Here is a 16,977-nt window from a genome sequence, read left to right as displayed (position 1 = left end):
CAGGGGAGTCTGCTAATTGCATGTTCAGTTACCACAGAGCTAAGATTCAATGTTTATTGTCTTTTTCTCCAATAAATGCAACTGTTGGTTCAGCAGCTCTCTTTATGGAGAGGATACATACATAGGTACTGGCTAGACTGCATCTTTGGGGTAACAGTGACTGGACTGCAAGGTCTCATGGAACAATGGAGAGCTGCCCCTTCAGAGCCACTGCTGCATGTATTATGTGTTCAAAATGTTTTAGAAAATGGATATTTTGGGGGGCAGCTAGGTGGCACAGCTAGAGCTCCAGCCTTGGAGTCAGTAGGACCTGAATTCAAATGTGACCTCAAATACTTGACACTTATTAGCTGTGTGACCCTGGGCAAGTCACTTCACCTCGATTGCCTAAGCAAAAAGGGAAAAAAAAAAAAGGATTTTTCTAAGGTCCTGGTACTGTTCAGGTCAAAGCTCTGCAGTGCTCCAGGAAGATGGTAATCATGTAATACACACACCTCAGTGCAACATGGCATTTCCAGTGGTCACAAGATGGGCAGAAGTGAAGGATAACTTTGAGGACAACCGTAGAAAAAGGATATGTCTTTTCAGAGCAATGTCAGAGTACTTAATCAAATAATCCTAGTATAATGGCATAGGCCACATGAGGAAATTTTTTAACTGCATTATGTCATATTGAGCAGTGTTTAAGTAGTCTTACATCTCAGTCTCTCAGAAGTTAACCTGTGAGGGCTTGCTTTGATACAAACATGGGAGTTGTTTTTTCCATGTCTCTCATGATTTAAGACCTCACAGCAATCCTCGGTTAGTTGCAGAAAATTTGTCATAATTAAGCAGATTGAGTCAATCCCCAGAAAGAAGCAAATTTTGTCAATAGCCCTCAAACCTTACCTTTTGGTGCTCCTCAATGACTGTCATGACTCTCAGAATTTGTGTACTGGCTGCCGTGTTCATGCTTCTCTGTGCCTGGTTGTTGCCTTCATAATCTAATATTCACATTACAGTCACATCTGCCAGTTTGGCTGTTCTTCTCTTCCTTTTCCCCCTGAAGAATGTAAGCACTTTGAGGGCAGGGCTATTTAATTTTCTTTCTTTGGATCCCCAGTACTTATTAGCCCATAGGTTCATTGATCAATATCTTCTTAAATGAAGCACCTTTGGAAATTACCAAGACTCATTAGTATTGCTAACTCTTAAAGGCCTTTCCTTTGCCCGCCTCTTAAATTTTATTTTCTTGTACATCATAGGAACTTAAAAGAGGTTTGTTTTCCTGAATTGGATTATGCAGATTTCAAAGTCTTCCCTTTGCTTAATGCAATGTTTATTATGTCTCTAATCCTTTAAAAAAAATTCTTCCTTACCTTTTTCCTCTTTACTGTTATACATATGCAGTTAAGCTTTCTTCACCCAGTGAATTCCTCTCATTTAATAACTCAGGTATATTGATATATTTACAAAGAAAAGATTAGCCACTTTTAATGAGTTCAGAATCTGATTTAAAATGCAGTGAACCAGCTAGCTCAGAAGTAAATCAATCAAGTCTTGCTGGATAGGGTATATAGGTCATCTTTCTATATAAAAACCTTATTCTTAGAACTCCAAACTACCTTCATATATGCTAATGTCCCTCCCATTCAATTAAGTGAGGTTAAGCCGTAGATGCCAAACACTATCATCCTTGGGGTCCTGACCTCAGTATTAGTGAGGAGCCGTTACCTATTCATTGCACAATTTTTGTGTGTTGGCAGAGGATAGCATTAGGACTAGTGCTTAGTTGTGTAACTTGTGGTTTAAGCTTACTCCTAATTCCTCTGCTTGATTAACCAGGCTAAGGTCACAGAAGAGTTGGCATCGGTGACTGCCCAGGTCTCCAGTCTGCAACTGAAACTGACCACTCAGCAGAAGAAGGAAACAGACCTGCAGATGCAGCTGACAGGATGCCTGAAGGAAGCAGATCTCCGGGAGGCCCAGATCAGCCAATTGCAGGCACAGATCACAGGTCTGTTCTTGGTAACAAGGGCTGGACTGACTTTGACCATTCTAAACCCTGGCCTGGAAACCACTGTTGTCTACCAAACCTTTTCCATTCAGCATGTTGTTCGCAAGACCACTGGAGAACATGAAAGAGAGACTCCTACTATGTGAGAACTGAAAAGGACCCTTGGGGTCATCTAATCCAGCATAAAGAAAAATACAGTTGGATGAATTAGTACGAACCTATCATCAGTACTAAGAAATATTTTTCAAAAAAATACTTTTTTGGTTAGTAACGTCATTCTTTTTTTTTAACGTAAAAGACGATACATTCATTACTCCAAAAAGACTATTCATGCAGGGATGCAGATGGACTCAAGTTTCCACAGCTCCTTCTCTCATTGATGGTACATTTAGAACTTCACTATAGTATGGAGTTCTCTGTTTGCCTGAGTTACTGTGCTTCCACTCTACCACCTTGGTGAACAACAGAATCTCCCCACACACACACACTCGTGATTATAAGTTGGGTATGTGTTAAGAAACACAGTTATACTCTGACTGGTCTGAGAGTTGGGGAGTAGATGTCAGCAGAATGTAAATTTACCATGTGAAGCAAAGTATCTTATGTCCAATTCCACAAACATTTGTTAAATATCTACAAATTTATTATTACATTTATTGTCGTTATGAACTGGGGTTCAATCCAGTGATTCCCAGCCCTGCCTCTGTATTGTCCCATGGAACTCCCTGTCACTTTAAAGGATGCTACATAATTCTGAAAAAAAGGTATTTAAATTTACTTTAAATATATGTCACACTACTGTTTTTGAAGGGAATGAAAGGAGCCATCATGAAAAATCAGTCAGTAAAAATGTCACTAGTACCAGAGGGTTGGATCTCTCTGACCCAGGGACCTACTTGATCTGACTCATTATGTACAAACTAAAGAGATTCTGTATTCTATGGACTAGTTAGTGAAAAGAGGTGGTATGTTCCAGAGTAAAATTATCATCTCTTTCAGTTGGACATATTTTCTTTACTTCATACATGTTCAAGTTGAGGCACAAACAAGTGACTTGCCGGTCAGCTAAATGTGAGTGGGTAGAGGAATGAATACGTGAGTATGTCTTTGCATAGCAGCCTCAATAAACTGCTTAGAGAGATGACACAATAATCAAAAGAGGGAAGAATTCTCCCGAATAAGTGGAATGGTATGGTAAAGGATTCACACCTTGAAGCCTTGAAGATGCTTACAGTCACCCAGGCAGCCAAGCAAGCCCAGCCATTAAATTTTATTCATCCATTCTTGGACCAACTATCTGCTTCTGTTTTTCAGAACTCCGAGAAACATCAGAGCAAGCTCAGTCCCAATTTAAAACCGAAAAGCAAAACCGCAAGCAATTGGAACTGAAGTTGGCAACTCTAGAAGAGGAGCTGGCTGACCTTCAGGCTGAGAAAGCATCTCTGGAAAAGGTAAGTTTTGTTGCTTAGGTTCCTCCCCCAGACATGCTTAGGCAGGTCAGCCAATTCTGGCTTTTAGGGAAGGTTTGGGAGGTGTCTTCTTGGTCTGTGAAGGACCCTTCTTGATTTGGAAATTCATTTCCACACTAGGAAAGACTGCCTGCCCTGGAGACAAAGATCTCTGGTCTTAAAGTATATTTCAATTGGGATATAAAAGAAAAAATAACTAAATAAGAAAACATTTTAAGTTTCTAGGAACCAAGCAAGTTCCTAGGGATATAGGCACACTTATTTAACCTCTACTAGACTATTAGAAATTAAGATTAGTTTCTTCCTTCCAAAGACCCTCTCAGAGAGGAAAAAGAAGTCTGCCCAAGAGCGAAGTCAGGCTGAGGAAGAGATTAACGAAATTCGCAAATCACACCAGGAAGAATTAGAAAAACTTCGGCAACTCCTGAAACAGGCGCAAGTGTCTACAGATCAAACAGCTGCTGAACAGGTACAGGGAGATGTGGGAATAGGAAAACAAGATCACAAACCTGCATGAAGAAGTGAAAACCTCAAACATAAGAACAAATTTCCCAGATTCCATTTTAGATTTTTATGAATATTCCCTGGAGACCTCAGTTACAGGTGCCAAATGGGATGGATATCAAGTAAAATGCCATCTTTCCAGGGACATTTCAGTGGTTGAAAAGAATGAGGAGCAAAAGATTTCCAGTGTGATGAGAAAAGATATGGCAAAAAGTCACAAAGGGAGGTGGCTGAAGCACAGATTTGGCTAGGAGCACAAGCCTAACCAGTTAGATGGGTACAGTAGGTGGTGCAGGGGCAGGGATCTAGGAGGAATAAACAAGGTCAGCCAGGCTATAAAAGGTCCAGGCAAATGCATTCAGACCCCCAGCATTCAGAGAGGTCCAAGACAGCAGCAGCAAAGAGAGGAGACACCATGGCAAGTTCTGAGCCCAGGGACGAGGCTGTTTGACGCTGTCCAGTTGTGCACTCCTTTCTTGGGTATGCATGCCTCTGTGTCCTCATGGGTTCAATAGCCATGAAGATATCAGAGAATTGACTACTAAGGAAATTAAAATTGTTCTGTATCATTTAATAATTGATTCTATTTTATAATTGGCCATATTCTGTGCTACTGTCCCATTTTGTATAATTGCTCAGTCTCCATCTCTGAGTCAGCTTTTCCTCTGAGTTAGTTACAAATTAACTTATTCCCAGAAGCTATATTACTCATCCTTTCCTGTCCTTGAGGGTCTTATCTCCCTAACAGACCCTTCTAGGAGTCTGCTAACTTAGGTCTGCCAACAAGGCCTGCAAGATGCTGATGGGTCCCATAAAAAAAATTAACATTCCTTAATTGTCAGAGAGGGGTGGTCACTAGCGCCTGCTTTCTTGAAAATCGTCATTCGTGTTATCCCCACCCCCATGAAATTGTCTACCTTGTAACAAGAGTATCTAGCCAACTCTGTACTCCCCAAAACTATACTAAGCCCTACCTTGGAGTCTTTGGTCATTGAGAGAGGCCATTGACCCAATTTATTGGTTACTGCTAGTCTAACTGACAAATTGATCATACTCAGATCATTGTCTCTTGGTTTACCTTAATTTTCAAATGTAACATTACTGATAGACTCTGCCCCTTATTAGCGCAAGGGCCTTAGAACTTAGGATTACTGGGACAGCCTCATCGAGGAAGAAGAAACATATTAAGAGCTATTGGCTTATTATCCCATACAGGGAGAAACTATCTGGACTTAAAAAATCTCCCTCCCCAATGTCGTAAGGATCCTTATAAGTTTTAAGATCTTACATAAGTTCTCTGGGCAGGTGTCTCTGGTGGAAGCTGAGCTGAGATCCCAGTGGGAAGCCAAGTGTGAGCGTTTGTTGGCTTCTGCCAAGCATGAACATTTGCAGCAGTACCAGGAAGTGTGTGAGGAGAGAAATGCTACTCAGCAGAAACTCACTCATCTGAAAGAAAAGGTGAGCCATACTGAAGCAATGAGGCTGGCCATTCAGCCTCTTTGGATTGTTTGGATTGTTTGGATCTTGTAGCTATTCAGCAGCCGGGGGGTGGGGGGGGGGGAAGGGGGAGATTGTTTTTAAATTCTTTAGCCTCAAAATTGCCCCAGCGCACCAACTGCCCAGAAGTCTGTCTTTTCTAGACTTATTGCTGATGGTGACAGTAAGTACCAGTATCCTGAAAAAGTACAGTGACAGAGCTTTGGGACACATTTCCTGTTGTGTCTGAGGCCTATCACCTAAGCTCCTTTGGTCTGGGTGATGTGACTAAATTAGAGGCAAGGTGGCACAGTAGGGAGGGTGCTAGAGCTGTCTCCGCACCTAGCCCCTGACACTTCCTAGCTCTGTGTCCTTGGACACATCCATTAATGTCTCTGTGCCCCAAGCAGCACCCTGAAGTTACAGAAGAATGGGGTGATGCTGTTGGTAGAATAGGTAGCTACTGACATCCAGCCTTGGCATTTCTGCTTGTTTTATGACTTCCTTCTTTCCCTGACTTTCCCAAGAAAGAGGAAACCAAGTTGTGTAGTAGGGCTGTCAGTGATGCTTTTGGGCATATGAGGTAGAAAGTCCTCCGACTGAGAAGACTCAGACTGAGAATGCATTGTCCGACTCTTGGGGAGCAGTGGCAGATGTGTGCTAGTGTGCTTGTCTTCACCATGCTGTCTTGTTTCAGCTCTCTGTTCTGGAGCAGTCTCGAGGTGTAGAGGAGAAGAAGCTTTCTGAATACCAGGAGCTGGCAGAAGAGAGGCAGAAGAAGGTAAGTGCTCGTCAGAAGAGCAGAGCCTTTAAGCCACTGCTGCCGCTGAGCATCCAGCTTAGAGAGCACGTGTGCTATTGAAAAGAGCATGTGAGAGATAGGAGGAGCCTCAGATCACCTCGCCCAGCCCCTTCATTTTACAGATGAGGAAATCAAGGCCCAGAAAAGCAAATGATTTACTCAAAACATGTTTAGTGACAAAAAAATGGACTAAGAAATTGATCTTCCAGCTTGCAGGCCAGTGTTCTTTCCAGTGCCTAGTTCTGAGGGGAATGGTATTGGTTATTGTAGATAAAAATGCCTCTGAAGAGAGAGGGACTGGTTCGGGGACAGAAATTCCTCTGTGAAGGCTGTTAACACAGTAAAGCTTCATTAATCATTCAAAACCACCAAAATGTGGTTACCAAAAATCACCAAAATTTAGTAACTGATTTCCTAGTGATTTTTAAAAATGCCTTAGTGAGTGTTTTGTTTTGTTAAATGAAATTCAAATCATCTGAAAGCAATTCATCATGAAATTGTGGGTTCAGTTTCTTTTTCAAACAGATGTGGTTTTACAATCATGCCTAATTATACTTATCTCAAGTTCCCAACAGCTGAACAAGCACAACGACTTTCTCAGCAGGTAGAAGCCCAAAGAACTGGCAGAAAGAAGGGCACCTCCCTCTCCACTAATCCACAACTAAGGGGAGCATGGCACTGCGTCAGATTTGGAGACAGAAAGATGTATAGGATTTGAACCCAGAGCCTCTTTCTGCCTCCAAATTCAACACTCTAGCCACTCCACTATGCTGCCTCGAGTCTTGGGTTGGTGAAGAAGGATGTGAAGTGACCTCCAGAAGCTCATACTCTAACACAGGAGACAACTTGCAAACAGATATGCACAAACAAGCTACATACAGGATGAACTGGAGATAATCAACAGAAGGAAGGCACTGGAATTAACAGGAGCTGGGATAGGCTTCCTTTAGAAGATGAGGTTTTAGCTGGGAATGAAGGCACTAGGTGGGTAGTTGAAGCATGGGGACCAGCCAGAGAGAATGCCTTTAGCCAAGAGATGGAGTGTCTTGTTCATGGAATAGCCAGTGAATGAGGAGGGCCTGTCAGGGAGTAAAGTGTAAGAAGGCTGGAAGGGCTCCGTCATGGCTTTGAACACCAAACAGAGGGTTTTGTACTTGATCTTGGAGGTAAGAGAGAGCTACTCAAGTATGAGTAGGGGGGTGATATGGTCTGACCTGAGCTTTAGGAAAATCACTTCGGTGGCTGAAGGAAGGATGGATTAGAGTGGGGAGAGACTTGAGGCAGGTAGAGGCAATAGCAGGCTATTGCAATAGTCCAGGTGTGAGGCACTAGAGTGGTGGCAGGGTCAGAGGAGGGAAGGGGGCACATTTGAGAGATGTTGCAAAGGTGAAATCAATAGGCCTTGTCGACAGCTTGGATAGTGGGCTGGAGGTGGGGGTAGAGATAGTGAGGAGCTGAGGTTGATTCCTAGGTTGTGAGCCCAAGGAATTGGAAGGATGGTGTTACCCTCTATGGTAATAGGAAAGGTAGGAGAGGGGAGGGTTTAGTTGGAAAGATAAATGAGTTCAGTTTTGGACATGTTTAGTTTAAGATGTCTACTAGACACCCAGTTCAAGATGTGTGAAAGGCAATTAGAGATGCAAGACCTAAGGTCAGCAGAGAGATTGGGGCAGGATGAGTAGATTTGAGAATCGCCAGCATAGAGATGGTAATTAAATCCATGGGAGCTGATGAGATCACCAAAGGAAGCAGTATGGAGGGAGAAGAGAAGAGGGCCCAGGGCAGAACCCTGAGGGATACCTGTATTAGTGGGCGTGATTTGGAGCAAGATCCAGCAAAGGAAACAGAGAAGGAGCGAGCCATCAGAGAGATCGGAGAACCAGAAAAGAGTGGTATCCCTGAAACATAGAAAGAAGACAGGATCAAGGAGGAGAGAGTGATCAACAGTGTCAAAGGCTGCAAGGGAGATCAAGAAGAATGAGGATTGAGAAAGGGCCATCAGATTTGGCAACTAAGAGATCATTGGTCACTTTGGAGAGAGTAGTTTGGGTGGAATGATGAGGATGGAAGCCCAAGAAGAGGCAGTGTTTTTCTAATCCCTGTCAAATATATGTTTTGTGTTTTGTCCACATTCTAAGACTGGTTTCCGTAATGTACTATTTGCAGTGTGTAGCTCTCCAATCCAAAATTGATACCCTAACAGTCCACTATGAGCAGCAAATTCAGGAGTTAAAGAAGCAGAAAACACAAGAAACTGAACATGGATCAGAAGCACCAGACACTTCAGAGAAGGTAAGCTGGCATCTCATGGAAGACTAGACTAAGAGATGGAGTATTAAGCATCAGATGATCATCATAGTGTGTAAACCATTGTTAAGTTGTTGGGATCTTACCTGTGGATTGTTTTTTTTTTTAAACACCCCACTGATATCCTGGAACTTAAATTTTTTAGCACAGAGGCATATCGAAAAAATTACCATAAAAGATCTTTGAGTAGGTAAAGTCACTATTATAAACCCTTTATACCAAAGCCTATGTACTTCATAGGAAAGGCCTTGATTTACAGTTCTAGGAAATTTGGTTATCAGGCTCACAAGACAACAGTCAGTAGTTAATAAGCATTTGTTTTGAGTCAGCTATGTACTGTGTCCTGTGCTAAGTGCCAGGGATACATATAAGAAGAGGACAGTCGGTGCCCTTAAGAAGCTTACAAGACAGTCCACAAAAGGAAGCTGAAAGGAATGGGGAGATATGTGACACAGGGGCATGGTGGAAAAGTCAATGAGACTCAAAATATCAAGCTGTAAAAAAGACAGTAAGTGATAATAAGATGTCTCTTCTCAGCTGACACTACAGAGAAATGGGTGCTTAGAAAAGACAGAAAAATAGAAAAAACAGATACAATTAGCAAAACACCTTAGTCTGGGTCCATCTAGTGTAGAGACAAGTTCATCATACCTTAAGAAAAGTCCCTGGGGCAACTAGGTGGCACAGTGGATAGAGCACCGGCCCTGGAGTCAGGAGGACCTGAGTTCAAATCCGGCCTCAGACACAGAACACTTAATAGCTGTGTGACTCTGGGCAAGTCACTTAACCCTAGTTGCCTCACCAAAAAAAAAAACAAAAACAAAAAAGTCCCTGAGACAACGACTGTATTGCATACAGCACGTGCTAATCATGAGCACTGAGGAACTTAAGTCATTTAGAAGAAAATAAATTATTTCTAGCATATTAAGATGGCAAAAAATTGCATAATACATTTTAGTAGGATTTCTAACAAAAATAGGTATAATTCTTTTAAGTGTTGGTACTTCTAGGAGTAACTTCACTTTAGTAAAAAAAATTACTTACACTGCATCCCTCACAACACATACATGAGATAATTCTGTGCTTGTCAGCCTTGAATAATTGTGAGTGCTGAGTCAGGAAAGGAGGAATAATGTTAAGATACTACAGATAGTGCCTAGTGAGGAGAACTCTATTTGAGGAGTGCCTTGGTATCATAAGTCTCTGCACCTTGTACTTGTCACAGCTCTGTGATCACCATCAATCCCACCACTCCCCCCTTGGGGAAAATTTTGAGTCCCATTTGGCCTAAGGTAAATACTATTCAAGCTTAGCATGTGATCTTTTTTTACTAAGTGGAGAAGTTTTTGCTAAGTGATAAATTTGAATCTGAATAAACAGCTCACAAGAATTGGCAGTATCTGTCCAGTCCTGCTATAGAATCATACTGGCCTGTGGAGGTCATTGGAGCCCAGCTGCCCACCCAACATGGAATGCTGCTTTATGTACCCCTGACTCTCAGCTCAGAGACTTCCTGGGAAGAAGAACTTTGTGTTGTTCAGAGCAGTCCATGTGGCTGTTGAACAGCTCCAAGAACATTTTTCATTATTTTTACAGAAGCACAATTGATCGCCCTGTAACTTATTCTACCCAGTGCACCTGTTTATGCCCTTTGCATATTTCATTTCAGTTCTGTTTCCCCCAGTGTTCTCCTCTACAGTCTTCCAGTCTTAGTATTGGCCAGAAAGAGGCAGCCTTCTGTTTGTTCCTTCTTCTAGCCTACTTCCTGACTTCTGACTTTATGTTAGGGCCCAACTCTGGAGGGAATATCTGAGCTGAGCTTGTGTTCTCTTGATTCTTTCTGCTACTTTCTTGGGATATTGAGTATTGTATTATTCCAGGATCTCAGGGACAGCTCAAGCTGAGGACGTGCAGTTGGCAGCCTTTTAAAGGCTCCAGTCCTTTTCCTTCTTTACTTATCTGTGGCTCCTGGAAAAACATATTGGAGGCCAATTCTCAGGATCAAGAGCAACCCCAACAGATGGGTAGAAATGGGAAGGTGGAGTTGTCCTCTTTGCTATCATCAGCCCCTGTCTCTGGATGCACAACTGTGATAGATATGTTGTCAGGAGTATAGAGATCCAAGGACCCTAGAAGAGACCCTTCTCCTAGAAACCAAGGCAGTGCTCATTGCTTACCATGTCCTGATTAAGGTGACAGCCTTTGTGTCTTGGGCTGAATAATGAATGGATGAATAGCATGAATGAACAGGATGAATAATATCTTAAAATAAAACATTTGCTATTGTCCTCTGGGTCTACCTCAAATTGATCTTGCTCCAACTTCTTCCCATACCCATGTCCAGGTAAAGAAGATCATGAACCGAGTGTTCCAGTCTCTAAGGGGAGAATTTGAATTGGAAGAGTCCTATGATGGCAGGACCATTCTGAGCATTGTCATGAATACGATCAAGGTATGTCCAGCAACTGGGATCTTGTTGCTTTTGGACCTCCTAAGGTCTAAAGAGATGTAAAATTGTTAAAGGCCTTTCATCTGAGAAGCGCTGTGGAATTCTGGATTAAGTGCTCAACTTGGAGGCTTGAAGACCTGTGTCTGACACTTCTTGTGTGACTGTTCAAACACACCCTCCCTGAGCCTCAGTCTCCACATCTCTAAAATGGAGAAATTACCTGGAGTTATGTTGTTGTGCGGCTCAAATAAGACAATCTATATAACATGTTTTACAAATGGTAAAATGCCATATAAATGCCAGTTATCGCTTTTAAACAAATTTTTATTGATATCCTTTTTTTACATCCCTTCATTTCCTGATATCACTCCCCACCCTTCACCAGAAAGCCATCCTTTATATCAAAGAGTAAAAAAGAGGGAAAAAAAACCAGTTCAGGAAAACTAACCAACACATCAGATAGGTCTGACATTCTCTATAGTGTCCCATAGTCCCATACACCCATAGTCCTCAGCCTCTAAAAAGGAGGAAAGGAGATATCTTCTCATAGCTCTTCTTTGGGACAAGATTTGGAGATGGTATGAGGAGCAGTAGCAGTAGTAGTATGTCATTCCTAGCCTACATTATTTTTATTTGGTCACGGCTGGTTAGTCATATCTCTGAGGCCAGTCTAGCCGATAAGACAGGAATTTCTCTCTGTTATAAAGAACTAAGAAACGCCTTGCCTGATGCTTTTCTGTCAGTACTGATGTCCTAGCTCTTGGTTTTCCTGACAGCTGGAGACGCTGCTTCTGTTGGTTCCCCAGGAGCTGGAAGAGGAGAGCAGCAGTGAGGAGGAAGAAGGGCAGCCCCCGAAATCACCTCAGGAAGGCTCGGCCCCAACCATTCCACCTCCAGCTCTTAGACCCCTGGATCAGGAGGGGCTCAAGCCCACAGCTCAGCCAGTGGAGCCAGAAGACAAGCCAGAGAGTCCACTGCCTAAGGCCTTTGAGACACCGAATGGGATGGAGGAAAGGCCCCACAGGGATGGGATTTCAGAGGCAGAGAAGAGTCTGGAAGTGCCTCATCAGCCTCTCCCACAAGGGTCAATGAGACTTCCATCTCAGGGTATTCCAGGGCCCCCAACTTCAATTCCACCCATGCCACCTCTTCTTGGAGATGCTGTAGTCTGGGAACCTGAGTGTGAAGACACAGGTGTTGATAATGAGGTGAGACATCACATAAGCAGCTTGTCAGAAGCCTCAGGTACTCAGAGACAGGAGAGTGAAAAAACTTTGCAGCCAGGAAGCCATCAAGCTGTAAGTCACAAGGAAGAGGACCCATTGTCAGCGGAGCTGGGACATTCAAGGGAAGAACTGAAACCTCCCCTGAAAGATGAAGAGAAGGACTACCCCGCTGTCCTGCCCAGAACCACCGAGGAGCAGTTGGGCACAGATGTAAATGTTGAAGAACCAGTAGCCACCCTGAAACCTAGCCACGAGCCCCAGAACGCCAGGTTGGTGGTTGTCCTCTCTTAACACAGAATTACAGTGGCAAGCGTAGCATTGGCTTTGTCAGGGTTGGTAGATTTATTCCTTAGAAGGTCATCATGTCTAGAGAGATATTATGGCTTCTTTTAACTCTGAATCTAGCTTCTCACAAACATAAATGATTCTTGAAGCTTTTGGTGCCAGACAGGGACAGAGTAATTCCTGCCATGTCAGAGATAGCAATACTTTCTGCTGCTGATACCTGGTTTTCTTTCAGTTTCACAGATGGTGATGAAGATTGCTTGTTTAAAGGGGCAACATCGAAAGCATCGAAGCCAGTTCCAATGCCTGATGATGACGATGAAGATGAAGTGGTAAGGAAAGTTAGGGCTTGCCCCTGTCTGAAGGCCACCATACTAAGAGAACCTCATGACCTACTCTAAGAAACACCCAGGTCAAAGGGATCTGGAGTCTTGGCGACCTACTTACTGGGCTCTTTGTGCCGGACCCTAGAAGACCAATCTGGGGCTTGAAATGGGTCAATCCTGTAAATATGGTGGTAGGTTGCTTGCATCCCTATTCTTTGTTGAGGATGGGGGATAAGCTTTGACCTTTCACTTGGGCTCTTTCTTAAGTGAGCAAGCATAAAAAACTTAGTCTTTATTATAATGTCAAAGCTTAGTATAAGGAATGAACTTCCTCGGTCCATGAACAGCATTAGACTTAGTAGAATCATAGGCTCCCGTGCTGTTAGAGGCCTGAGAGATCATCTAACCTAGCCCCCTGTCTCAGAAGAATAAACCGAGTCCTAGAGAGATGCTTTGAGTTGTCCACGATCACACAGCTGACCTGGAGCTAGACTCTAATCTGCTTTCCTTCCCTCCCCCAGCTAACACTTGTGTAGGGGTCATGATTTACTCAGAGCGCTTCTTAACCTAGGATCCCTTTCTGCCCCTTTCATCCTTAGAGCTGTGATCCCCAAAACATCTCTTTGGGGAAAATAAGGCAGATGATGTCTCCTTTCTTACAGAGCAAGAAACTGAGTCTCATGGAAATTAGGTGGCTTACTTAAGGACAGATTAGTGGCAAAGGTGGGACGAGAACCCAGGCTTTCTGATGCTCAGCCAAGTGCTCCTGGCTTAGGCTTTATTAGCCAGTCACATGTTGAGACTTGCATTGATGCTAAACATATGCAGAAACCATGTTTTTCAGGCCCAGCCTGAGCACTGAAACATACAAGTGTGTAAGGACACATCTCTTGCAGTATCAGTGAAAAATTTAGGCCAGAGTGAATTTTCCAGGCACATGAAGCACTGTCAGTGAGAACACTGAGATCCTAAGTCTTTGTTCCAGAATCCTTCACTCCTGTGCTCAAGTGCTCTAGCTTTTCCCTGTCCTTGGTAAAAAGTGTGTTATTTCAACTGCTTAGCAGAGTGTGGTAACCGCTTTTCACCCCAAAATTAGGTTTCCTCCAGAGGGAGAGCCACAGAATAAGTACTGCTGAGGTTTTTGGGCTCCCCTTTTTACCACCTTGAAAAGTTAATGCTAGCCAGAGATCCTCAGTAGCCTGCTAACATGCCATGCCTCCTAGAACTGGAATGGCCTTTAGAACACAGAATGTAAGAGGTCGGGGGGCCTTTCAACAGCGGCTAGATCATGTCCTCTACTTTATGGATAAGGAAGCTGAAGTGTCTAAGGTCACACAGCAAGGAAGAGGTAGAGCTGCTTTTGGAGGATGACGACAGTGACCTTAATTGGTTGGAATAAAGACATGGGAGAAAATCCTGAGTTCCCTGAGCTGGCCCTGCAATGCTCTTCTTCTCCTGAGCACTGTTTGCCAAGCTTCTGACTCCTGCAGCAGGGCTTTTTTCCCTATGATCTGCCCATCTGAAATTAGACAATAGAATCTGGGGGTCACCTGGACCAGCAGTATCTTAAAAGGGCAGAAGTTGCTTCTAAGTGGGATGTACTATGAAAGCTAGCCTGCAGTGTTAACCCCAAGAACTCTTGTCATCCATCTGCCCCCGGCCCTCCGACTCCCCCACCACTACCCCACCACCCCGTAACCAGAATAAGAAATTCAGAATAGGCCACGTGAAAAGGAAATGTCAGTTTTCCCCATAACCCTTATTACTACCTCTCCTGTCTTAGCTACCTATAGGAAGACATGACTATGAGTGAGTAGAGCTGGTAATACAGGGCATCCTGGATTGGGAGGGAGGATACCTCCTCTACAGCCCTTTGTTTCTGACTCTTTGGCATCCAAAATCAGAAGCTGGATTGAGAGGAGGGGAGTAGGTCTGAAAGCCTTTCCTTTGCCAGAGTTGGGTTGGGAGGAACCTCTAGCTGGGGTTCTGTACCTATGAGGGGTCTTTATTCTAGTGCACAGTGACTTGGGAATAGGGTCCCTTCTGTCTACCCCAATTTTTCAGAAAAACTATGGTGACAGAACTCCAGCAGCATGCCTCTGACAAATGGCACATTAAAACAAAATGGCTTTTCCAAAACAGTCCATTTCTTCCTGCATGCCCTTTCCCAACTGTCTTTTTCATGGCTTTCTACCTCCTGCCCCTCTAGACGACACTCTCTCCTATTTGTTTGTTTCTCTTCACTTTACTCTGTCCATACTAATTTCTCTACACATCCTCCTCCTTCTCTTACCTTTTTACCTCCACTACTCTGTATCTAAAATGCTGAAGTGACTGACTTCGTGAGAGGGAAAACTGTAAAATAAATAAAGCAAGATTCAAAGTAGCTAAACAAGGATGATCTTTTTTCTGTATTAAATCTCTCCTTTATACACATTTTCATCTGTTTGGTTCAACACGTATACATTTAAGGGTAAGGACTGCCCTGTTTGAGGCTGTCATCTTTAGTGCCAAGCATACCTTGGTGATGGCTAAATACTGACTTTCTTGGTCAACAACTCATTGTCCAACCTGACTTGGAAAAGGGTTTTGAATCTTGATCAGGAAATTATCTATTTCACTGGTGGTATCCAAAACTTATGGCTGTTTTCTGTTTTGTCAGAGCATGAAGGGATGCCCACCCCCAGCTCCACTTTTTGGGGATGATGACGATGATGATGACCTTGACTGGCTGGGATGAAGACTTGAGAGATAGTACAGAGGTCTTTCATTCTGCCCTGCTCTGCCTTTCTCTTTCTGAGCACTGTTTTGCACAGCTGACCCTGGTTCTGGGTGGGCAACAGGGTAAGGTCCAGAATTTCTTAACCCTCTCCGGAGCTGAATTTTCTGGCCCATCCCAGTAAGCATTGGGAAAGCATCCTTCCATCCAGGGGTATCCCCCTAGTGTCTCGTGCTGCTGGTGCGGAAAGCAGCCTTTGGCATTTTACTGTCCACACACATCTTTTCTAAGTAAACAAATTGAACTCTGATCTCCAGCAACTCCTTTGAGATAGTCCTGTGATATCATCTTCCACTAGGAGATGCTAATATAGCTCCTAGTCCTTTTTTTTTTTCTCCTGGGCAGAAACTTTACAAAGTATCTACTGAGAACCAAATTCTGAGCTCTGCACCAGAAAGCATTTCCCAGTGACAAAGCCTCATAACACTCTGCCCTGATCATTTGCTGTTGAAAAGGAACATGGCTTTGCCCTTGGAATTTTGTCTCACCAAAAGTGCTGCTGCTGTTGGCCATTGGAATGGTTGGACTCTGATCTCCTCCTGTCACACTGCCTTAGTGAGTTTGTCCTTTCTGTAAGTAAGTCCAGAGCTGAAGTTGGTAGGCACTGTGCATAGCAGTGCCTAGTGGTGTACAGGAGCACAGCCTTGGAGAGAAAGAATTGAAACCTCAGAAGAATTGCTTTTCCTGTGTTGGAGGACCTCTGATCACCTCTCTTGCCCAGTCCTAAAACCAGCCAGTCACTCACCATGTGAGTTAGCTTGTCCTCATCCCTGCCTTGTTAATGTGCTTCATTCAACCCACTGCTATGTTACGAAGCCTTCTCCTTGCTGATTCTGAGATGGAGCCAAATAGGACTTTGGCCTGTCCGGTGAGCATCACCATACTAATCTGTGACCTTAAGACCTGTTACTGACAACACATAGGTAACTGCCCCCCACCCCATGGAAATCCTCTATCCAGTGCAATGGACTTCATCTAGCTGTCCACCTTCTTACATTAGGAGTTCAGTGCTAGGCTCTCATATATGTCTTTTTCTCTGCCTTAATTCTGATGTTATATATTAATGAATATTCAAAATTAACAAACACAAAATAAAAGTCAGCAATGGAACTCGGTCTCTGAACGCTCCGGGATGAAATCAACTTTGTTTCTAAGGGTTTTACCCGAGAAGTATGCACTACTCTCTGAAGGAATTAAGTGCTGGGGGGACAAAATTGGTCAGGAGCCAATTCTTAAATTCTTTGCAAACCAGGTAATTTTAAACTGGTTATTTTTGTTTTCTTTTTTCCTTTGGAAATCCATGGGATTACTCAGTTTTGTGTTTTTAGGATAACTCACATCTGAGTAGATTGTTCCAG

The 16,977-nt window shown here is 43.4% G+C and overlaps 1 protein-coding gene across 2 annotated transcripts in view; it reads left to right on the top strand.

Moving 5' to 3' along the window:
- The window catches only part of FKBP15 (FKBP prolyl isomerase 15), a 71,862-nt gene extending 55,128 nt beyond the window's left edge, over positions 1-16,734 (top strand). For both annotated transcript variants that reach the window (XM_027869328.1, XM_027869329.1), the window contains 10 exons: positions 1,825-1,996; positions 3,311-3,447; positions 3,779-3,934; positions 5,275-5,427; positions 6,143-6,226; positions 8,414-8,539; positions 10,899-11,006; positions 11,780-12,498; positions 12,750-12,846; positions 15,503-16,734. In XM_027869328.1, coding sequence (XP_027725129.1) covers positions 1,825-1,996; positions 3,311-3,447; positions 3,779-3,934; positions 5,275-5,427; positions 6,143-6,226; positions 8,414-8,539; positions 10,899-11,006; positions 11,780-12,498; positions 12,750-12,846; positions 15,503-15,580 — 1,830 coding nt within the window. In that variant the 3' untranslated portion in view covers positions 15,581-16,734. The remainder of the gene's footprint in view (positions 1-1,824; positions 1,997-3,310; positions 3,448-3,778; positions 3,935-5,274; positions 5,428-6,142; positions 6,227-8,413; positions 8,540-10,898; positions 11,007-11,779; positions 12,499-12,749; positions 12,847-15,502) is intronic.
- The last annotated feature ends 243 nt before the right edge of the window (positions 16,735-16,977 follow it).

This window comes from Vombatus ursinus, unplaced genomic scaffold, assembly GCF_900497805.2.
Source record: "Vombatus ursinus unplaced genomic scaffold, bare-nosed wombat genome assembly UNPS02014793.1, whole genome shotgun sequence".
NCBI lineage: Eukaryota > Metazoa > Chordata > Mammalia > Diprotodontia > Vombatidae > Vombatus > Vombatus ursinus.
Note: the sequence above shows the minus strand (reverse complement) of the source record. Positions and strands in the feature narration are given on the sequence as shown.